The sequence below is a fragment of the Synchiropus splendidus genome, chromosome 1 (assembly GCF_027744825.2).
Source record: "Synchiropus splendidus isolate RoL2022-P1 chromosome 1, RoL_Sspl_1.0, whole genome shotgun sequence".
Taxonomy (NCBI): Eukaryota; Metazoa; Chordata; class Actinopteri; order Syngnathiformes; family Callionymidae; genus Synchiropus; species Synchiropus splendidus.
The window spans coordinates 56,141,432-56,166,510 of NC_071334.1; the positions used below are offsets into that span (position 1 = coordinate 56,141,432).

At 41.3% G+C, this 25,079-nt stretch overlaps 1 protein-coding gene across 2 annotated transcripts in view; it reads left to right on the forward strand.

Moving 5' to 3' along the window:
* LOC128766763 (transmembrane protein 132C-like) overlaps positions 1–25,079 on the forward strand; it is a 38,709-nt gene that overhangs the window by 4,406 nt on the left and 9,224 nt on the right. For both annotated transcript variants that reach the window (XM_053878269.1, XM_053878270.1), the window contains exons 2-6: positions 1,559–2,471; positions 9,330–9,476; positions 13,623–13,794; positions 16,641–16,784; positions 22,021–22,229. In XM_053878269.1, coding sequence (XP_053734244.1) covers positions 1,559–2,471; positions 9,330–9,476; positions 13,623–13,794; positions 16,641–16,784; positions 22,021–22,229 — 1,585 coding nt within the window. The remainder of the gene's footprint in view (positions 1–1,558; positions 2,472–9,329; positions 9,477–13,622; positions 13,795–16,640; positions 16,785–22,020; positions 22,230–25,079) is intronic.

Below are 25,079 nucleotides of genomic sequence, written 5' to 3' on the forward strand. Positions count from 1 at the left end.
TCTTCCTGCAGGCTTCATCAACCCTTGGTCTTCACCTTCCATTCAGTTGTATTAGTTCAGTTCCGTCTCTCTGACCAACACCCACGTGAGAGGAAGTGGCTGGAAGCCTGAGTAAAAGCCTGGTCAAAGTTGACCAACGTCATGATCCGCAATTGCTACTCGGTTTATTCTCAAAAGTTTCTTTTGAGTGATAAAGATTTTATTCACCCCTAATAAACTGATATAGCAGTTCATGTGCAATAATAAAGGAGCAAGAACACATTCCGTCAGCTAAATTCTGGATGTATCATCACAGAACATCACAGAAAAAGCAAACAAAAACTGAAGTAGGTTTAAATAACCACCATCCAACTCATCTGTCAATGGTGTTAATCCAGCGTCTACCTCAGTGGTGCGATTCACTCTGGTTATCTTTCGCTCGGTTGGCCTCTGGTCAAATCTGTGTATTAAAGGTGTGTCTGTATTAAAGGCTTGTGGTGTTTCCGTGCGTGGACATTTGTTGTGAATTGCAGTTTGGTTGTCATGGTCCTTGACAGAGAAATGTTGCTTGATGAGCCAAGGCTGGCTCACTGTCTGTTGTTGCAGCAGGCAGGCACGCCAGCAGGATCACAACATGTAGTGCGTGTAAACCTGTGGAGACACAGAAATAAGCGGATAACACATAACGGATTATGTTTTCCGCCACAGTTTCAAACCTTGCGGAAACTCAGGTGTGATTTTCCAGAGAAATACCTGTAACTATTTTGTTTTGTCCTATCTGCATTTCTACATGTAAAAAATACAACAGTAATAACAGTATTATCAATGAAGATATATAGTACCTTATTAAAAAAAAAAAAAAAAAAAGTGTGTACCTCGATTGGAGGTCACAGAGTTGAACGAACTGCTCTCTGACTTGATGGTTGTTTGCTATGCCGAGATTTGCATCACCTCCTCATTTGAACCATTTGAGTGCGGTCGAACCATATGGAGTTCTGGCAGTAGAAATGAGCCTCAACATGGTCTTGGACTTCAAAGGGTCGAACAAACCAAGGAAATTCAGCCACAACTTCAGACTTTTCGTATGCACCAATGCTCCATCTAAAGAGCCCCTTAAAAGGGGCCTCAGGTGCTACAGTACCAGTAAAAGTTGAAGGGTGCATTGACATTAATGTCAACTTACCTAGACCTTCAGCTTGCTGGAGTTGATGTTGTACAGTCCCTTGGCCTATTCATTGACAGTTGTAGTCTTGACATGATGGTTGTCGTAAAGGAGAGTGTCGATCATTGAGGAGGGACCTGCCAAGTGATGGGGTTAAGAGGTCAACTATTCAGGAAGGGACATTGCTGTGGAATCAGTCTGGATGCAAGTGGCTCCAGTCTCTGGCAAGGAGAAGAGGTGAAGCCTGAAGAAGGATGAGGGCTCAGTTTTCCTGAAAACTTAGCTTTCTTTTTTTCTTCATCCCTGTGGCAGTGCTGTGTTGGTGTGAGATAGTGTCAGCTTGGTTTGTCATGTGACCATTTGTGTCTAATATTTGATTTTTTGTTTCAAATTTTCACTCTTCATTTCCGTTTTTAGGTTCTTTCAGTCAGCGCACTGTTGAAGATGTGGCCGTCTCCTCCACACCGTCTCCTGTTTATCCCACAATCAACTTTGAGGTTCTCAATGCAGGCCATGTGTTTTTAAGACAGGGGACTTCGGACCCACCAGCAAATTCCAGCCAAAAAACTCAGACTTTTGTCATAACTGATCCAGGAGCTGGGCTTTTCAGGCCAACCATCAACGCCTCATATGGCCCCCTCACCGTGGACGCACCTGTTCCTCAAGATCTTCTCCTAAGTGGCCGCAAAATCTTGCCTTTTATTTTGGGCCGCCAGGTCCGTTCTTCTCTCCCGATTGTCAGGGTACTTTTCCACATGCCCTCCGAAAACAACGTCACAGCAAGTACCAGGAAGATGTCCGGAGATGAAGGAAGGAGGAAAGATGGAGCAAAAGCAAAGGACGGCGCTCACTGTGTTACAGCCTATGCCTTCTGGGATACAAAGGAAGTTCGTGGATCATGCCTTGTGTCTCCTGGAGGTTTCTGCGTGGCGCAGCTGAAGCCAGAACCAGCCTGGTTTAGCTCAGCCCCTCGCTCTGGCAGCACCAGCAAGGAGTCTGGGAAATCAGGAGTGAAAGGATCTGAGGGGAACGTTGTGGAGGTCTACTTCCAGAGCAGGCGTGATCAGACGGCTCAGTGTTTACCGCAAGACAGCCTCCAGCGAGTCGGAGTGGGACGTGGAGGAGGTCGGGAGGGATCAGGGACCCCCATGAGGCGTGTCGGAAGTGTCACTCTTTTCAGAACACAACCAGGGAACCCAACCTTCTTCCGCCTGAGGCTTGGTGGAGCAGTGGTCATCCAGACCTCATCAAAACCCCTTAAAACCACTGATGTGGCGACTTTCTATGTCTTCTTGGCGAGTACGTCCACTGTGGAGAATTTCACTCTCAGGTAAACATCTTTAATGGATTCAAGACTGCAGCCACCTATCGCACACACACACACTCACACACATATTCTTTTTCTAGTTGGGACATTGTGAGGTCTCTCATTGCCACTGTGCTTTCCCCAGCTTTTCACCCCACAAACTAAGATAAACAAACCCACACGCACACATACACACACAAAAGGTTTGTCTTCCTCTCTTAGTGAGGACAGTCATTGACATACATTGATACAATCCTTTCCCCAGCCTTTCCCCCTGAAACTAACCATCTAAAAGAAATGGCTAAACTTGAGCTTTACTCTGAACCAAAGTAAAACCCAGTTACAATAACCCAAGTATTGTGTAGTTTTAGCCCTCAGAATGACACTTGACAAAGTTAGGACCAGCCAAAATGTCCTCACTTTGCAAAAATGTCCTCGCTCGGTTGATTGAAAACGCATGCAGGTCCTCACAAAGACAAAAGTACAAGAACACACACACACATATATTATATTGCATATATATATATATTACAATATTGTATTTGTATAAGTGGGTATCAGACTGTAGCAGATGTATTATGCTGGGAAACGTACAACTATCTCTGATGAAGGCTGTTGGGATTAAAGTGTTGATCCTAGTGAAAGTAATTCAAATATGCACCCGAGTTTGAAAGAAATGGCATAAAATGTAAGTGTCAATGAAACCCATGGAGCAGAAAGGCAACTGAAACCTTGTCTGGTTTCAGTTACGTACAGTACATTTGGGAATCGTCATGAAGGATAAGCTCTATGCATTTAAATTGTTATTTAAAGTAGGTGAACAGAGATGGAAATCGCCATCACGGCCATGCAGTAAAATGCTTCAGCGCCTACACGACTTGTGTCGCCTGCCACTTTTGCCGGCTTCATAAATTACTGACATGTTATATCCTGTGTCGTTTGGCTTCTCAATTAGCTGAGAGTTATGGAGAGCGCTCTTCCATAAGCAAGGAATAATTGGCAAATGATTCACCGGCTTTCATATCTCGACATCCCGCCAACATTTGAGGAAGGTTTACTGGGTATTTGACTTCATAAATAATGCATCGATTTAATGGAGCAGGAAAAACAAATAACCAACAACTTCCTCCAGCTCTCTTGGGTGAAGTTAATAAAAAAACCATTCCTGGCAGGGGAAAAACACAGCGCAGTCTGTTGTGAAAGTTTCAGCTTCTTGATGTGCATCCTGGTGTTGAGTCAAACTAATTTTATTAGAGAGCTTCAGTTCAGCTGCAAGTGTGCCGTCGAAGCAGATTTCTACGCAGCTTAGTGTCTAAAAAAGCAAAGATTTTCCCTAATCCAACGATCGAGCGATATCATGTCGAAAATATACAGTGGCCTGATAATCCATATGAGGATGGAGGGAAATGTAAAGATGTGTGTATTAATCTGTGCCATTCCACCGCCCTGGTCAGACGACAGGCTTTCTGAATGACACAATTCCACAGATGCAAACAGACCTATTGACCCGTGAACTGGACCCGGCTGCGAGGCGCTGACCCCGCAACATTGGCGGATGTTTTGGCTGCTTGCGAGGATTTACAACATCTCACCTGGTATTCCCTCTCTCATGGTCTGGGAAGTGATTTTTGACCTTTGGCCCAAATTCAGAAAGTGATTGGACAAGATAGAGCCACGGCGAAGTCACAGAGTCACAGCGAAGGGGAACTCTGAGGAGCTTGGCGCAGTGATTGATTCCTCCTGAGCAGAAATCCCAGCTTTGCTCCACTCTTCGGCCCAAGATTGAGTCCACTCCAGCGGGGTTGTGCCAGATAATCTGCCGCCCTGATTGAAAATGAATCAAGAGGTTAACTCTTTAGGGTAGCCATGATCTCCATCGCTGGGATTAAGCCAGTACATCTGCGTGCGTGGACGTGCTTGTGCTGCATGTTAGAAGGCCAGGGCGGCCACCTGTTAGTGCAGGAGTCCTCCACAGAGAAATGATTGTTATTAAAAAGATGACCATTTTCAGATTGTGGTGAGGTTGAAGGCCAACTAATCATCTAGTCATCTAGAATGGACAACATCAAAAGTGAATGTATATTATCTAAAAAATAAAACAACAATAAATAGATAACACAGTTTTACCAGATTGAAAAGCTTTCAGAACAGACAGAACACAACATCTTCCCGCCAAAAATATACTATTATAACTATACTATAATGTGACAAAATTTCATATTTTCTGTCTTAGAAAAACTATAAATCTACTTAACTATAAAAACCTGACCGAATAATGTTTATGTTCAAACTAAGAGACTATAAACTAAGAGACTCAAAACACAGTCTGTGCTCTAAAAAAAAAGTTTTTAAACGGTACATTTTGAGGAGGTGTTGGGGCCTTGTCTGGTCCATTGTAGGCCAAACACTAACTCATGCATTGCTCACACAGAAAATACTGCCAATTGAAACAAACCGATGACACACTGCATGTATGGTACAGTGGTACCTCGGTTTTTGAACATCCCGGACTTCGAACAAATCGGAGTTCGAACTGTTTATTTTGCTTCTGATTTCGAACGAAAATCCAGAACTCGAACGCCCCTGAAAAAAGCCGGAAAAAACATAGCGTGCGCAGTCCGATCATCTGACCCACGACGCGCTTTGTTATTGTGTATAACGCAGCCTCTGTATGCAGACGTGTCCAGTTACCTACATTTACTGACTGTTTTTTCTTCATATTGAGGTGTAAAACCTTTCCTGTCTCCGCACTGGACCGTGGTAGAGTGTCACAGGGGAGGTGCTCGCTCTCCACACCTCCGAGGCTGGAGCGCTCACTCCAGGGTTTGATGTCCTGTTGTGGGCTGGAGCTGGGACAGGGATGAGGCGAGTCTGGGACAGAGCGTTACTTGGTTTATGACTTTGTCACAGCCAAACTGCACAGAAGCGCACATTCAGCGCTGGACACGCACCGGGTACCTCTTCACTTCTGCAGAGATGTCACTCACTCGGCAACCCCTCCCACATGCAGCGGCCACACACATAGAGGAACAGCGCACCTGCAGCAGACACTCTACATTCACTCCTACAAAAGACTATTTTAAGGCTTGGAACGCATTATTTCTTTTTCCATTAAGTGTAATGGGAAAAAGGATTCAGATTTGGAACAAATCGCTTCTCAAACGGCCGTCTGGAACGGATTGTGGTCGAGAACCAAGGTACCACTATATTTGGACATATATTATAGTCAGACATATATTTGGAAAAAACTGGTGCAGAAAAGGCAACTGCAGCTTTATAAAAAATGCATTTGGCTGAGTAACCCCAATTCCATTATTATTCTTCCTCTTTTTGGGCTGACAGAAAAACTCATCATGTTGATGAAGACAGAGAACAGAGAAGTGAAAGACTGTCAATTAAAAGATTTAATTTAAATCAAGAATATTCTGAAAATTCATTATTCGCTTGACAAAATGTGCAATGCTTCTCTGTGTCATCGATCTCACTATATATTTGTCTCAGTCTGATGAATATTGTTTAAATTTGTCCATATTTCACTCTGACTGGCAGCCGTTGCGATCACACTTCTAAAGTGGACAAAGCTGTGAGACAGGAGGGAGGACATCTCTGTGGGGTGTCTCACAAGTGTGATTCGGAGGGAATTCAAACTACTTCAGGTGCAGGAGGAACTATGAAGGGATTTTAACATGACCAGTTTACGGAGCAATGGAAGTGACACGCCTGTGTTTATTTTCTGGATGTGACATGCATGACTTCATTTTTTTATCCCGAGATAATAGTCATCTCGAGATAATTTCTATCTCGAGATAGTTTTTATGTCGTGATGAATTTTATCTTGTGATAATTTGTATCTCTACATAACTATTGTCTCGGGGTAAAAATAAAATCAAGTCATGTATGTCACTTCCTGGGATGCGTAACATGTATAGATTAACCACATATAGTATTATTTTAAGTCGAAGGCACTTGTACACAGTGTTAAAAACACAGCGACTTTGCTGTTGCAACATCCTGACTTGCAGACAGAGATTGACAACGTTGATGAACAGTTACGAAGCCATGGGAGACGTAGTGGTTACAGGTGGATGTATACAAATGCTTTGCCAGAGAGGCAGTTAAGCATGCGCTTACATTTACGATTGTATCGTGAGATAACAATTGTCTCAAGACGACTGTTATCTCAGGATCAAAATAAATAAATAAAGTCATGCATGTCACTTCCAGAGCTTTGTACCATTCAGTGCTGGTTCTGTATTTGAGACAGGATGGTGTCATGTGAGTAGGCCTCAGTTACTTACTTACTGGTTTGTCTAGCTTTCACTAACTTTTAAGGTTGTCGTGTCTCCAGCTTTAATGATGGAAAGTGGTGCTCTGTCCATGACAAAAGGAGTTACCTCAATCTATATAAGATGTTCAGTAGGTTCAATAATGAATTAAATGATGTACCCACTCGTCCGTGTAACGCTGGATCAATCTCGCAACTGGTCTTCGGGGTGAACATGTAAAACATGATTGGCAACTGTAAAAAATAAAACGTTTTCAGGTGAGACATGCAGCTTCAGATTTTCTTGTCCCTTGGATGCACAACTTACTAATACCATGAGTGGGGTCAAAAATAACCCCAATTAAAATTGATATTGGAATAAGCTGGTTGTTCTTCTTCAAAATCTTTGAAATGAACAGTTGCATTATTTTCAAATTCCTGCTATATTTACACTTTTGTTGTTGTTTTTTCAAATAAATTTTTAGAAATTGCACATTTTTGTATCACTCCCCCTCCTCCTCCGCTAGTGGGGTCAAAAATAACCCTCGTAAATTCAATTAAAATCACTGTGTTTTTACAATAAACTGGTGAAGACATTTCTCTCTGGTTAGGATTATACATTTCTGTAAACAAAGAAAGCAAATTTCATGTACATGAAAGGGTGAATATCTTGGAAACTTTGAATTGACATTGTGGCATTGTACAATGGGCTATGCAGGGCTGGTACTTCCCAGTTCTTCTCACTTCAAGAAAGGCCAATCCACTGAAGCCATGAGCTCATGTTTGGTGCCATTTTTCCACTCATTTCCTCGTGGAAACTCTTCGTCCCTTTATGTTTGTGAATGTCATCACTTCTATTATATTCGCAGGCACAAACAGCTACCATGCATCTATTGGGGAGACAGTACTGAACCCAGGTGGCGGCCCAGGCGGAATATTGTATCCAATCGGTCCACTTAGTGTACGGCTCTCACTGTTGGACACAATATTCTTGTTTTTCTCATCAGTAGACTCCTGTGTGTGACTGGCCCTGGGTTAACTTGTAATTATAATGAAGGTAAAAGTCTTCAAGTGATCATAAGTAGGCATTTGAATTAGAAGCAATTCCAGCTAAAGGTTTTTAAATCTGTTATTATTCTCAATTCACTTCCATCAATTGACTCAAGGGGAAAAAAAAAAACATCAGCCATCCTGCTTTGGCTGTGTCCCTGAACAGGAACAGTTTTTATTGGCATCAATTGTGGGGACTCGTGAATCATATTTGATCACTGACTCATGTGATATTGACGTGACACACTGAAATCTAGTCAAACGCTTGTTCAAATAAAAGCAGTGATGCTTCGTGCATCCCTCCGAAATGAAACACCTTCTCTGACCACGTCATTGATTGGGAATCTTTAACGCAACTACAAGTGTAACTATCAAGAAGGTGCTGAGCTGCTGAACATGAAGTAGACGTATAAATGAGTAATGCTCTGAGGTGTGATTCAATACTTATCGTGTGTGTCCATTGATGACTGGCCATAAGTCCAGGGAGTCTCCTTTTCTTGGCATATATTTGCCATTATATTGTTTTAAACAGGCATCACTGACAAGAAACTGAGAGAAAAGCAGATCTACCAAACTTCGGATACATTTGCTGAGGATAGGTGAAGTGAAAAAAAAAAACAAAAAAAAAAAACAAATGATCATAAGGCCACAAGTGCCTGTGATCCCGAACCTCTCTTTGTTACAAGTGACCGACTTCATTATGCTCAGACGACTCTAATGGCAGAACACTCTCACCACAATAGACCTTCAAAGTGCTCTTGTTTATTATGAGCACATTTGGATTCATGCAAACAGTCAATCCTACTACTGTCACAACACTGCCTGCAAACAGGACACAATATGTTTGTAGCGTAACTAAACGCTCGTATCATGAATGCTCAGAAGAGAAGTCGCTGGAGTTGACTGTTTAGCTAACGTGATATATTTCCAGTGCTTACACCCAAATCTTTGCCCCAAGCTGCCTATCAACCCTGGAGTCTCTGTGTCAGTGCAGATTAGTAAATCCTGCGTTTTAGATCCAGATCATTTTACTCCCTTTAGCCTCTTTTAAAGCCATCGACACAGACGTACCCACTGTATGTGATTCCCATAAAATATCATCATACATTTCCTGCTGAAACAGCTCATCTGGGGGCGTGAGGGGGGAGTAGAGGTGTGGCCAGAGAGAAAATATTTCTCTGGCGTGTTATACCTGAGGCTCACTCCCAGTAGAGCATTCCCTGAAAACATCTGACTCGGGAGAGGTCCTGGGAGCTTTCTGGCTCCATTCAGGAGACACTTTCACTAGCTCTGTCGAATCAGATGGTTTATTTCACTTGAGATCCCTGAAGAAAATTCATCCATTCATCCATCCATCCATCATTTTGAGTAAAATAGAATCGTGGCAACTGCTACCTAATTCAAATTACAGCTGTTTTTGTATTTTTGTATTATTGTATTTCCCATCAGGCATCACTTTAACTACCACCAGTGTTAGAAACGGTTGACGTACGGCATTCTTCCATTGAGCTTTTATGAAGCTTATTTTCTTGTTTTTCTTCGATCTTCCTCTTGTGTGTGCCCTGCAGGGTGATGGCAAAGACGGGACTGTCGTTCAGCGCTGTGCGTCCCAGCGACTCAGCGCTGTGGGACATAGCTGTAGACCCCACCAAAGCAACCACCCCTAACACTGTGTCTGTTGTCTGCCAGAGGAAAGTTACGGTCACTGCAAAGAGGTGAGTTGAAAACATGGTCATGAATCTTAAACAAAGTTTGTGTCTGCTTGGATGGGCAAAAGCTACAGATATAGATATACCAGCCTTATGAGTCAAAATTTGAAAAGGGGCTACAGTCCTGAATTCAAAGAAGGGAGTGACAAGCCAGAGTTATCCAGGGATATGCATCACTCTTACTGTTGGTAGAATACACGATGTAACGGTGACTGTACCTGGGTTCCTCACCCCTGACTGTTGTCACCAAGTGTGGTGAAACTCACAGCCTGCCCTGACTCTGATGAGCTCAGGAAGTGAGATACAAACCACAAGTGACTTGACATAAAACAAACAGAAGCTACTGTATGTCGGACATGTCTGGTTTGCTCATGATGGACAGTTCCCACCGATGCCATCAACCATTTGGACTAACATTTCTCACTGTGGCAGCACATCTGTGCTCCTGTGGACATGCAGGATGAAGACACATCACACATGTACAAGTTCTTTATTGCTCACAACTCATATCTGTGGTACCTTAGATGGTAGCTTGGCACGCCATTGATTTCAAAAACATTTTCAGACCATTACCAATGGGCCCGATAGAAGTGTCTCCCAAGCCAAGAGAGTGGGGACAACTATGTAGAGCATGCTGGTTGCTGTGTCTCTGTGTGTATATCCATCTCTTTTGCAAAGTGTAGCTCCAAAACAACAAGCCATCGGTACAATGCACATCACTTCTTATTACTCTGTCTTCTCAGATCTGCTTGAAAGAGCAAGGAGAGATTGAAAATGATTTTTTTGTTTGTGAAGTAATCATTTTTTTGCTCCTGTACTCAGCAAGGCAGTTATCACTAGCAGCCAAGTGCGGTAGATATCATCTGAGTGCAAATGCTTTAGATTGTCTGCTGTACTGTGGCTTTTCTAAATAGGAAAACAGAATGTGAGGAAAACAGGTTTTTGTTGGAGACATGATCATCATTATATATGATGTTTTCAAAACCCGCTGACGTAGTTTGTTCATCAGGCTTATGAAAGAAGTTTTTCTCTCTTCATCTCTGAATTATCTTTGCATAGTCTTCTCCTCTCTTCCCCTCCCTCATCCTCTCTACGCCGGTCAACTCTTACCGATCTCTCGGTCTCCTGTTCGGATTGGTTTTATCCGTAGCTTCTCACTCAGACAGACTTTTCAGTGTGCTTTTCTCTCTGCCTGTCTTCATCTCTGGACTCTTTATCCATCTGTAGCTTTCTTTGTCTGTCTGTCTCTTCGCCCATCTGTCTCCCAGACTCTGTTTGAAATGATCCATTTCTCTATTTTGAAGTCCTTTAATTTCATTCACCTTTTTGCTTTTTTCCTCGTGTCTTTTATTATACCAGGTTCTTCTTCCCTTAGCTGTTTTAATCTGCAAAATTCAGTCTGCTTATACAGTATCTCATTTTTCCTGCTCATCTCTACTGTTCATCTGTGTCCACATCATTTCCTCTGTTGTTATGTTTCATTTTTTTGTCTTTCATTTCTCTCAACTCACTTTTCCTCTTTGCTATTACCTCCTCCCTTCATGTTCAGCCATGTGTTCTCTGTCTCCTTTATGCCTGTACTGTAATGTGACAGTAATAGAAGAAAAATGGAAAAAATGGGATTCTGATGCTTTGAAACAAATAAATCAATGCTGAGAGAAGCAATGGCAACGGGAAAAAAACTATGAAAATTAGGGCTCCAGCTATTGAATAATTTAGTAATCACGTTTTCTACCGTATATATTTTAAAATTATGGAGTATTGGATAAATAATATATAATATATATATATATATATATATATATATATATATATATATATATATATATATATATATATATATATATATATATATATATATATATCACACCTCAAGAATGACATTTCACTTAATAATGAATGACAAAGTGGTATCGTCTTTCAAATAGTTTTATTTTGCAGCGCAAATGGAAAAATTGCGGGTGACGTCGACATGTTGAGTCACATTAAAAGTCAACTCAATGTAGTTCACCATTTCGCCATAATTTCAAATTAAATTCATGGAGGCAGAAAAAAAATATTTTTGATGTTGAGTACTCGACTTATTAGAGTAATTGGTTCAGCTCTAATGAAAGTAGTAGTTAACAGGCACTGTGTACAGTATACGTGAAAGAAACATAGAACAATATGTGAAACAAAGTGTTATTTTAGTAGAAACATATGTAAGATATTTAACTTGCAACTAATATCCAAATCCAAAAACGTTCATTTCATCCTTGTGTCCTACTCTCCATGATGCAGCAAGAGCTTTATCATGATGACGCTCTGTTTCAACCCATCCTCACTCTCATTGTGTAATATGTAGATGTTGGGAAAGTGGAGTTTTGCGTACTATTCTGACAAAAAAGGCTGCCAGCAGCAGTACAAAAAAATGGTTATTTCCAAATTACTTCGAGCGCGGATAGTGCGTCACAGAGCGCGAGGAGTACCACACGTGGAGGTACAGGAATGCGTGAGACCCGCAGCACAGTATGCCTCCTGTGACTGGATGCTCACTTGCGACTCAGCAGCGCCTCAACACCGTCACATCCAGGATACCAAAATTCCCAAAGTAACTGCTACTTTTATCTCTTGCTCTGACCCCTGTAGCTTGAACATATACGGATTTTTACCAAAGAAATCAAGGAAGTTTATTGACATTACAGAGCTCATTTAGCGGTGTTTGCGTGTGTGTTTCGGGCACCTACTGCCACACTGCTCAGCTGTTCCGCAGCAGGACCGGATAGCCAAGCTTAAGTTTCTCAGCAAGTTTACCCCTTGCTAAGTTCTTTTATTGGAATATATTTCATTGGAATATATTTTAAGTATTTATTTTTTCCAGGTTTATTATGTTTCATCACTGCGCTGTTGCCAAAATGTGACTGCCTTGTTGGTGTCTTTCTGATCCGGCATTGAACCGCGATTTAGTGTACACTCTTGCTCAAAAGCTTGCTGATTCTTTGTGGACTTGTTTCAACTTTTTTGAACTTTTTGAATCAATTGACTTGTGCTGGAAAATACAATGGAAGTGATGTGAGGTAGTATGTGAGTAGATGTTATTATTTCTCCAGCTGTCGTGTCATAAATGATGGTTTTATGAGAGGCATCCTTTGAAGTCGAACTAAGTGGGTTGAGGAGAACTATTTTTGATGGCTCACGCTTTTGCAAATTTTCTAATGTAAATATTTCAAATCCAAATGCAACCAGACCCATACTGGTGTGTTAAATATGGGTCAGTATTACAGGTCCAATATCATTTTAATATAGACAGAACATTATTTCTTTTTTTAAAATATTAAAATGTTCTTTGTTTCAAATTAAGTAGAAAGATGATGATAAAGAAGTAGAAAGAAAATAAATATATTTTTATGACTATCTTAATCTTTCCCCCATTCGTTTTTCAGATTAAATTATCATGCCTTAATCTTCATTTGATATTACGGGCAAATTAGTGTTCTCCAATGTTAGTCACACATAGCAGACCAGTGTCCTGCAACCTGTGTGGCACACGCATACAGAGAGAGAGCTAGAGAGAGAGGGACTCGCCAGCCGCCGACCCACTTATCTGTAATCATCCATAATCACGGCTACGTTATCCTGGCTTAAGCGCTTGCACGTTTGGAAGAGAAGATTAGGAAAGCGAGATATTCCAAGTTGTCTCCCTCATGCAGAGCGCCCGCTCTGCAGACATGCACACGCACACACACATGCAGACAGAAGCAGGGAGCCTGCCCACCCACCCTGTATGTGCCCCTCACTGTGCTCGGAAATGATACATCCAGGGCTTTAAATGTGTCTCCTAATAGACGGATTTCCAGGAATCTGGGCATTAACCCATTCGGCATCAGTCGCGGCCACACACGCTGTGTCCGTGTGGTGTGGCTGGAGTTTCAACGATGAATGGTATGAACAGGTTTACATACGGTGCTTACTTAATGCTTTAGCTTTTTTGCGATATTAACATTAAGAGAGACATTTCTGGTTCTGTACTTGACTGATTTGATATGTTTGAATGATACTGATCATCAAATCAGGGCTTTGGTCAGAGTTGGTGAAACTGTCTCTCTCTGAAGGATTTGCATGAAATATTTGTTTTAATGAAGTTAAAAAAAAAAACACTGTCTGATCCAACAGGGGTCTTCTGGAGATCTTACAGCTGGACTTTGTGCCGAAAGATGCTTCAGAGCAGGTGGAGAGCCAGACTATCTTGTGGCGCCTGGAACTGCCGGGGAACATTAAGGATGTGGGCACAATCAGAATCTACACAGCCCAGCGAGACTACGTGGGACTGGCACCTCTGGTCATGGTGAGGGCAGGTTTTTCAACAGCTAAGAAAAATGACTGACGCTAAAAGTGTGAAGCCCTCCACCAAGCAGCTCATTTACACTCATATTGTCCTTTCTTCCTTACCTTTAGGCTACTGAATATAATCAGGTACATTTTTTAGCATTTAAAATATAATTGATTTACTTAGCCACATAGAGACTGGTTAAGTCGGTATATGATATATATATATTATATAGGGTGTTATAGAAACGACGCAAAGCACCACGTCTCAGACGACGGCTCTGCAGTGGTCTTTACTGAGACCCAGCGTTTTATGAACACGAACATTCCACACAGACAAATAATCGTGCAACACAACAAATCGGTGACCAAATTCTTTGCCAATACTTTCAATAATTCATTTTTATTTATTTCATCTATTTTTTGTTGCAGCGCTGCACGGCACCATAATTTTCTCAATCGCTTGCCAGCAAACAGCACATAACTATAAAACATAGAAATACAAGTAAAAATATTTGGCTCTGCTGAAATTAAAAAACATGATGTTTCCTTTTATGACTCAAGTGGAACGCAATATTGTTGATGATAATACCACTACTACTACAACTACTACTAATACTACTACTACTAATACTACTACCACTAAAAATACCGAAAGAAAAGTCTTTTGGTATTTTCTTTTCTATTTCTTCACGTTCTCTGACATCCAGATGGTTTTTGCTGTTCCATACAATGTGGTTCTCACATGCACCAAAAGAGTGCTCCAGGAATTTGTTTCACAACAACAGAAAATGTCCTAGTTAAGTGTCAAATCTCCTTCTCCCAGCGACATGTGTTGTGCAGTTATAGACACCTGCATGAAACTGGATGATTCCACTCTTCAATCCTTTCATGACCCACCAATCCCTGATTGGTCCACCAGAACTCTGCATGCGAGCGCGACAGGCTCCTGGACCCCTCAGTTAGCAGTGTGCCGCCTCTGAGTGTGTTGTCGCGCTGATCTAATGGCTTCTGTGTGGGTCAGTGTCTCACCCTGAACTAGAGCATGTCCTTTGGAATTGCGGTCAGCAGCTGTCAGGCCGACGGAGCGTATCTGCCAGGCAACATCTGGCCACCGCTGGCTGATGAATTCCATAATCAGGAGGAGGAGAGAAAGGAGAAAGAAAGAAACACTCACCCACCAATCCATTTTAACTAAGAACCATGGTAACTTTAAGCGACAACAAACAGGATAGAGTTAAGCTGTTTCAATTGATATTGAAGAGCACAAGGAGCTAAAATTGACAGAAAGATTACAAATGCGATCAGGTAAGTGTTGATCTGAGGATAAGGCACAATGCAGCAAAACCCATTCTTACCCTGCCAGTGTGTTTCCCCCCCCCCAACACACACACAGACTAAATTTACTTCTGAGGTTTTTATCGTGGAGTTGTTTGAGTGTGGTATCAGTGTGATATGAATGAATCAAGTTTGTCAGCCTGCAAGGCTTTAGTGTGAGTCTGGCTGATATCCGCTCTGCTCCTATCACTCCTTCCCACATGCAAATGATCGTGCTGCATTATTCATTAGTTTGTTCCGGGGGATATTTTACACATTTGGAGTCCAAAGTGCAACAGCAATGCACCAAGAACTCGTCTTTCCCCTGTATCTCTGTGGTGTAAGTAAGGCGCGGTAAGAGTGCAGAGCTTAGGTCGCAGTTGGGTGGCGGTCCACTTCACTCTTGAGAACGGCTTTGACTCTCAGGTGATTTTCGCCCTTATATAGCTGGACTAGGCTTCAGCCAATGCCCATACGAGTGGAAAATAATGAGCTGGTTGGCCCTGAATTAGATTGAGTCTGACACCCTTGTAGGTAAAAGAGAATTGGTTGTATCTCAGACTCTCCTCCTATGAATAAGCACCAGAAAATGAATGACTGAATTTAGAAAAGCTTAAACTTCTCCTGTGCATGGAGGAGAATACATTTTAAGAAGTTGAGTGAGCAAACAGAACGTTGCTCGAAAGTCTATCACAGGCGATGTGACCTTTTGTTTGCTTTGACTAGCCGTAAATGTTTTTGAGTCAATTTATTTGGAAATGTCACATCTGAGTGTGATGCGGAATACAAGATGGACCAACAAATGCAATCAGAGTCTCTTTTGGATCAATAAATCCGAAGCTCTTGTCATGAAAATAATAAGAAAGGGTCAATGACAAGACAGCCAAGATGTGATTGGTAAGTAGTAAGTAATGTTTTCGTTCCTTGGATACAAAGAATTTCAAGCAAATTTTATCTCTATATACCAGTCCTCAGATAGTGGCGTGCCCCCCCCCTCCCGGGGGATGCATGTGATCTTGGGGACTTCCATTTAACTCTTTAATGTAGCAGACAAAACAGTTGATCAATATTACATTTTTTTCTTTTGTTTCATGTTAACAAGATGCATTGTTATACTGAGGTGTACTTATAATCTTTCCAGAGACAAATGATACTATTTACTGAGGAGGCGGAGAGTGGGAGGGGGGGCGCAAAATGTTTACTTCTTTCTCGGGGGGCGCAACAAAATAGAATTGAGAAGCACTGCTATAAACTAACATACACTACACCATGACGCAGACGAGGTACAGCCACACTTGAGATCTGGCGGTAGGTACACGCACTGTAAACAAGCATGGCTGAGGCATGTTTCCGGTTCTTGCTACACTGTGCCGAATTTGAATTCAGTTTCCTTATGAATAAGGAAGATCCTCATTGATCTTTGTAGACGATATATGATCATTTCAGCAGCCGTGTTGCCTCAAAAAAATGTTCGCATGAACAGTTCAGCCCAACAATAGATGTTTGACTGCATTATAATGTGGTAACAATGTTACTTTTGTCACGCAGAACCAAGACGTCTTGAACACGGCAGTGCTGACTGGCAAAATGGTTTCCATCCCGGTGAAAACTGTGGCGGTGGAGGCGGACGGGTCCATCACTGATGTAACCAAAAACGTCAGCTGCAGATCCACCGATGAGGACGTACTTAAAGTAAGCGATAAAACCAGCTTCAATTTCTCTGCTGGATATAGTGATTAAAAATAAAAGGAAAAACTGCAAAAACATCCAGCTAACATGACAAATGCATTAAAGATTTTTGGTGGCCGTGACTGAAACACGTCCAAAGGGATGCGCCCACGGGGCATCCTCATGAGATACCCGAACGTGGAGAAGTGGCAGCAGTCTCTTTTGAATGACAGAACTTCTCACCCTATCTCTAAGGGCGACACCTGCCACCCATAGGAGAAATCTCATTTCAGCCACTTTTATCCGGGATCTTGTTCTTCCGGTCCTGAGCCAGAGCTTGGATTGGTAAATAGAGATTTTTGCCTTTTGGCTCTGCTCCCTCTTACACACAACATTGCGGCACAGCAACTGCAATAGTGCCCCTGTTGCGCCAATTTGCTGACCAATCTCCACCTCGCTTATCCCTCACTTAAGAACAAGACCCCAAGATACTTAGAATACACTTGAGGCAGGAACTCATTCCTCACCCGGACAGAGCAACCCATCCTTTTCTGGTTGAGAAAACATTTTTCTCATTTTGAAAAAAAAAACATTTTCTCTCATCTATTAATGTATTCTTTAGCGAGTTTTTGGTTTTCTTTTTGCAGTTATATAGCATATAACAGCCTCAAGGACATGTTCTTAACATGATGTTTGGGGATGATCTTAAATTGTCATTCATAAAAAAATAATAAGTCTTGTCTTTCTCCATCCCACTCAGTCATGAGACAGTGTCCCATCTGATGGAACACTCTGACGTAAACTGTTTATCACCTTATGGTAATGGGTTTATTTTAGAGGGAAAGAGGTTTGGAGTGTGTGAGGTAGACGTGAGACCACTGATGGAAGAGAGAATGCCAGAAAACATGTTTACATGTTGGAGCTTATCAGGGAACGGGGAGTAGTGATTTTTCTGTATCAGCAGGAAAACTTAATCCAGTTATTATTGTGCATCTGAATGGTTGCTGTGAACAGGCTCTGACCCCTCACTAAAGCACCAGCTCACTGAGTTTTTCCTGATATTTATTTGCACCACAGAGGTGCTCCTAATTATTCAGCCAGTCAACAGGAACAACTCCTGTCCGATTAAATAATGACAACATCCAAAACAAGCATTCAAATAAATCAGTGGCAACTCAGAGCATTATTGCCCTAATGAAGAGCGGATTTATTGCAGCACTAATGTGTTCTCCTGCAATCGTTTCAAGGTGCAGCCACTCAGATGCCTAGTAAGCGTGTTCCATCACTCATGTATGCTCTTTAATAGAGATAATGCACATCGACAAATCCACTCCGTAAAACTTTTACAATTTATTGTGTGTGCCTTGTAAAACTTTCCAACAAGACCGATAAACAACTGAGTTTGCTCCTTGTGGCTCAACTCTTAAGAACCCACGGCCACCACTCAGAGCAGAAGCTGCAACTCAATTTCATGGATGTGACTCAATTTTCTTTTTTTTACAATCTATATGTAGTAACAGCTTTATCAGCTGGTAGGAAAGCTAGTGACTGCATGCAAGCCGTCTGCTTTGCTGGGAACTTATCTACAGTACGTCTTATCGTGCCGTGCCGTCTTCCTTCACTCATGCACACCCTTGCCGACTGTGCTCTTCGGTTTTTTTTTTCATTTCCATTTTCCAAAATCTGTGAAAAACTTTTAGGGTTTATTGCTCAGTGATGCGGTCGCTTTGTATTTTTGCTGCCTATGCTCATGCGCGTTAACGCACACACGGATGGTTATGAAATGGCTCTTAAATCAGCGTATGATTATGTGCCAACATTCTCCATTGTGGCCCAACCTATGGTTCTGGGCTAAAAAACACTTGCACCATTCATCGCACGAACATCATTATACCCTGCAACAGCTGAAGTGAAATATCTAAGCAAACGTCAATTAGGACGGTCATTCTTGACCCAAAAGTGGATTGCAGTGACTTGTTCATTTGGTCTAGTGACTTTCGCCGGGCTTTGGCTGAGAAAATTATTCGATTTTATTGTGAAGGGAGTGGATTTTTCATGGAGTGCAGTGCAGTCTATGACCGTCACCGTCAAGTCTTGATGTAAAGCAGCGGACCACAGTTCAAACTGAACCGAATGGGTGCGGAGATTGACGGCTCTCGACGTTGTTTACCACTCAGCTGGCATAATTTCTAATATTTCTTCAATAGCATCCATGACTTGTGGCCAGATGGGTCCACCGTTAAAGTAAACTGTTAAGAGACGTGAGGCACGGCAGACTGACGGCTCAATTTAACCCCTAAATAAAACTGGCAGATGAGTCTGTCAGACGCGTTGGGTTCTACGAGAGATGTGAAACATTGCATTTCTCATCTCTACACTTAGTTGTCTATTATATTTACAGACAGACAAATGGTGATGTTGGAGGCATAATAATATGTTTCATCATTACAGTTTCAGGAGTCACTGTAGTGTGTCCAACACATATAATAGAATGAAAATGTATTTATCGTGACATTTATCGTTATTACCGAAAATGTATCATTTTTTTTGTCCATATTGCCCTTGCTCAAGTCAGCACGATGGCTGTGCACAGATTTCAATATAACAGTCTGAAATGGCTACTCACTACCTGTCAGCTCTGGTTCTTCTTCCTCTGCGCTCTGAGGAACTGGAGGGACCGAAGAGCTCATGGTGCCACCCCTTGTTTATGGAGCCATTGGCTTAGTCGAGCTACTCTCTGCATGTAACCCTGCCCATCTCATCTAGTCATTATGGTAGTTAGCACGACCGCCCAAACTGAGTCCAGATTTATCATGCTCACACATCAACAGCTACACGGGCTTCTCAGTGTGATGACACATGAGTGGTGCGATCAAAAAAAAATCCAACGGCGTCTGAAAGCTTGAAGCAAGAGTGATGTGTGGCATGCGCATGCATACGAAGGTGTTCACTGTGAGGGAGAGAGGCAAATTCAAAGCGGTGCAATAAGTTGTAGTGTGTTTCTTGAGCTCGAAAATGTGGCGGAAAGTGTTTTAATATTAAACTAGAAGGCTAGTTTGAGAGAGAGAGAGAGGCCCATAAGGCTGCTGAGTCCTCTCACACCAGCTAAGAAACAGCAACATTTTTCAATTGAGCGATTCATAGAATAATTAAAGGCCAGGACAGTGAACGTTTGGTTTTATTTGTAGTAAGCAAAGTACTGTTTTGGTGTTTGTGGTTTCATTTTCATTTTTTCATGTTTTAAAGCTGTACAATCCAGCTGTATTTCTTGTCTTTTTTCCCAGTCAAACCAGTATCACTCACATATTGTAACATATCCTGCCGAAGACCTAAGCATTTTCTGATTCTACAGTCATGAAATCACATTAACGCAGGCATCAGACATATTACTGTGGTAGTACGGGTTTAATAAATGGGTTATATCCTATGAATCACATAGTCTGAGCAGTGATGTGTCATGGTTCCGAAAATATGATGGTTAAATACCAACGGTCAAAATTATTTATTTCCATAGTGCATATAGTTTTACATGAAAGAAAGAAAGAAAGAAAGAAAGAAAGAAAGAAAGAAAGAAAGAAAGAAAGAAAGAAAAAAAATAAGCCAAGGCTGGAATAATTTAAATTCATGATGCACTGACCTTCACAGAATTTCGTTTTTTTCAGTGTTCAATATCTTGAAAGTCATTCCTCCCGCTTTATTTTTATTTTCCCCTCCACCTCCTCTCATCCTCCCTCTATCCAGTGCTCCACTCTATTCTCCAGTCTAGTGCGCTCCAATTACCTCTGTGGAGCCACTGGTTTGTTAAGATAAGTGTGGCTGCTGTGGAGATAGGCCTCCAATCTTAAATAAAACACACCAACTGCTGTGTCTCACCTCATTGCTCTTGCTGGTGGCGACTGCATTGCTCTTCCACCTACAGTACATCACACAAGGAGCACTCAGGGACACAACCAATTTAAATTCTCTAACTGTCTCACAGGCTGTGAATTTACATGATGTAGACAGCAACACAAACTACATCCGGGGCCGTACCCTCGGAAAAAAATCCTCAGGAAGCTACAATAGTTGATTCAAACTTTTTTATCTAGTTGTTTGGAGAAACTTTCCTGGGTAATGGTGTCATGAAAAACAACAAAACAATTGCATTATTTAAAATGTTCAAATAAATGAGTCAGTGTAAGAGAGGAGTGCAGTCTGCCTCCGCGTCCAGAATAAACACAGGCTTAAAAAGGTGTTTGGTACAGCCACTATGATGAGGGTTATTGGATTGGTGTTTTCAGGACGTGATCTCGAGCTGGTTAATGATGCCTCTTGGTTGAAAGTCAGCTCAGGTAAATAAGAGGCCATGGCTGTTCATCAGATGGGATTGAGTTTGACTTGCCCTGTTCATGAGTGACGGAAGAATGGTTAAGTGCAGTGACTCATGTACAGTATGAGGATCAGTTTGAGAAAAATGACTGAGGAAGACTGAGCTCTCCATGTACTGCTTATTTTCATTTTCTTCATATGGGCAGTGAGCTTTGTCAAGGGTCCCGAAAAGCTGGAGTTTCAGCTGCAGCATAGATGGACTTTCCCTTCAAGAGCGCGAATGAGTGCAACTGGTAGTGGGGTCACCTAGTCAGGAGCCCTCCCAGAGCAGTCTTCTATGAGTTGTGAGGTCCATTTGTGAGGCCTGTTCCATGAAGGCCAAAGTAATATGTATGTATATGTATACATTCCCATGACCGATCTGTGACTCACAACTGAACGTTTAATTGCTGGTGTTTAGGAACTTGTAGTTGTGCTATTGTGTCATTTTACCTCTTTGCCCCAACCTCAGATCCGTCTAAAACATTGGCATGACTAGAATTCAATGACGAATGCTTGGGCCTTTCACTACGAATACAAAGGTCAGAGGTCACATTGAAGAGGAGCCACTGAAGCTGTTAATGTTGAATTTGACCTTGAACTTCCCAGATATAGTAAAATGAAACATGTCTTTCAATAATTAATACATTAAAAAAAAAAAAAAAAAAAATCAGGTGTCAGAAAACTTCATTGGCTGCTATTGCCTTTTAGCTCATGGTCACTTTTGTTCCGTCACCAACGTTTCTGCCTTAAACTTTGCTTGTTCAGTTTTCCAATTAAATGTGTGGTTCTCCTTCCTGTCGCATGCGGGTGCTGATTGTTTAAAAGGTGTGATTCTGTGAAAAGGAAAAGCAAATCATTTTTTCCGTTTCCCACACAATTGTTATTTTTTCCTCTCTCTCCAACTGTTCAGGTGTCTGAGAAGTGCGATTACGTGTTTGTAAATGGAAAAGAGACCAGCGGGAAAAGCGGGGTTCTGCTCAACTATACTTATGGTTTCCTGAGTGCTCAGCTGGAGATGAGAGTTTGGATGCCTAGACTGCCCCTGCGCATTGAAGTTTCTGACCCAGAGCTCAACCAGATAAAAGGCTGGAGGGTGCCAATTACTTCAGGCAACAGGAGGTAAGTCAAGACCTATTTCTGAGCATACAGTGGATCTGATGACAGAGATCATGGGAAGAAAATTGTGTGCAACACAGAACACTGCGTCTGACCTGTCAGTGAACAAGTCTTCACACAATTGAAAGCAAGTGTGACTGAAGTTTCTGTGAACAACGACCATAAAGATTCTGTTTGCAGACTAAAATAACACATCCTGTATGAACCATCAAAGAGTGTTGCTGCCCTTCAAGTGCCATTCGATTACTTGAACATTGCATTTATTTATGAAGGAAATCAACTTCATTGCTCAGCCAACAAGTTGCATTAAAAGTTGTATTTAGGATCAGTGTTTTATGTGAGATAGTTTTCATTTATTCATATATGTATATCTTTTATTCATCATCTTGAAAATCTTTTGGCTTCCATTGCTCTGCACAGTGTCCACCCTCCTTAACTTAAAAAAAGTCTTCTCTCCACTCTATTTGATGTGAAGCATAGCACATTGTTTTAATATTCTATTTTAGTTTTGGCTCATTCATTTCAGATGCAAACCTTGTTTTCTTCCCTGAAAGTTACATTTTAAGGTATAGATATTTTTGTCTTTAACCCTTTTTTCGCACTTGCACTTTTCTTGAGTACTATGATGCTAAAATTGGATGCACCTGCTAAGTTAAAAAATAAATAAATAATAATAATAATACTTTGATTTGTAATGTGAAGTCGATGGGATTATTTAAGATTTCTCCACCTGGAGATTACCTATTATTGGACCATATTGTTATTTTATTTATTTTTAATATATATATATATATATATATATATATATATATATATATATATATATATATATATATATATATATATATATATATATATATATATATATATATATATATATATATATATATATATATATATATATATATATATAAAATACATATCAGAATATTAAATGTTGCTTCTTTAGCAATGGAATGTGCGGTTGCTGCTTTCAACTTTAAACAGAGAATTATATAAATGTAGTCAAATATTTTGTGGTCACTTTCATCTTTTTTTTCTGTTTAGAGTGAAATTGAAGTCTAATCGAGCATTATGCTGTCTGATATTACAATAATGTGACTTTGCAGTCATAGCATGTGTGTTTTGTGGCTTGTACAAGCATCAGCGTTGCCCTACAGTAAAAGGTTAGTGGACCTCAACTCAATACTGTAGCTACAGTAAAGTCATTAGTTTTCACTCAATAGTAATGATGCAGTCTGCTGATGGGCTGAAAGGAAAAAAGAGGGTAAAAATACTCTTCTGGCTGTCATTTCCTGAAACATTCAATAACCAGCTGCAGATAAAAGTGGGTCACTGTGTGATTCTGATGTGAAATATTAGTGTTCTATTACCATTAGGATCAAGAAACAGATTTGTTCTGTTTCTTCCCTCATTTCTACAGTGCTCTGAAATATATTTATATTACTTTACCTCACGTTCAAGCAATAACAGCAATAGCTGGCATGACTGCTGTTATGATATGTCTCCCTCTATTTCAACTTCATTTATTACACTTGTCACTTACACATGTTCTTTCGAACTGCAGTTCAAAATTTGAAACCAGACCGTTCAGTCGCACATGAGCTAGCTAGACAGCACAGTTTCACAATGCAAAAGTGAAAGAAGTGATAAAGTGAGTGCAGTGAAGATGAGAATGATAGGGAAGACTGAACATGGTGATCTGTGACAGTGCTACAGAGAAAGGGAAGCTGTGTAGGATAGTTCGAATAATGGTTTAGAGATGAATGCTCTGATTCAAAAACGTTGAGTTGTAGATGTTTACAGTTTGCATTGTCAGTGACAAGGAAAGGGCCAGAGAAATCCTAAGGGGCACCTTATAGAGAGAGGTTTGAGGACACATTTAGAGAAGTCAGATGCTGTGGACACATGGAGAGGAGAGACACTGGATATGCTGCACAAGGAATGTTAGAGATGGAGACACGATTGTTTTTTTCCTTCCGTCTCTAGCATGTAGTCGTCCTTGGTACTGGTCACCGTTTTTGAGAATTTTCATGCAGTGTCCTTGAATGATCTAAAAACATTTTCTTTGTCTGCATGCAAGAATTGGAGGTAATTTTGAAGTTAAATGCGACAACGTGAAGTGCTACTGCATATGTCATGGTTCCAACTCTGGTACCAAAATACATATTAGATAGCTTCCCAGTCTTTACAAGTAAGGATTTGTGACTTACATTTGAATTAAATCGGTGGAGGCGTTTGTCAGCAGCCGTCCACTGTGAATCGTGGGGTCGGAAAAGAAAGACAATCCAAGGTTGTGGCTTTCGCAGAGCAGTCAATTATCCACTTGAATTTCATTTATCACTTGCATCATTTGTTTAATGTGCCCTTGTTATTAAGTGTAACTCACCGACTTGTGCGCTAACATGGAGTCAAACAGATTAATCTCTGCGGCTTGTCTATCACACATTAGGCTCATGCCCGAGGCGATGTCATAATGATGTTTATGTGGGCTGCAACTCCTGACTGGAGCGCTCTCCCTGCAATGCTGAAGCAGATCTTTCAACCCTGGAGCTCACCTGCAGTGCAGCGCGCCGCAGACCAGCTGTGCTTATGATAACTGCGTGATTATCGCAGACAAGCTCACAGCTTAGCTCCTGTCATTAACAAACAACCAGCTCAGCTGAGGGATTCTGGTTAATTTAACTCAAAGCCGTTTAAAGGGTAAGGTCACCAGATTTGAGCTTCCTCAGCAGCTTGCGGCCCTGTAGTTGGTCAGCGGAAGAAATATTTTAACTGCTTTATTATGGATATTTGATGTCTCTCATCAATGGAAGCTAAATAAGGGACTGTCAATGTTCAATTCAGCGTTTA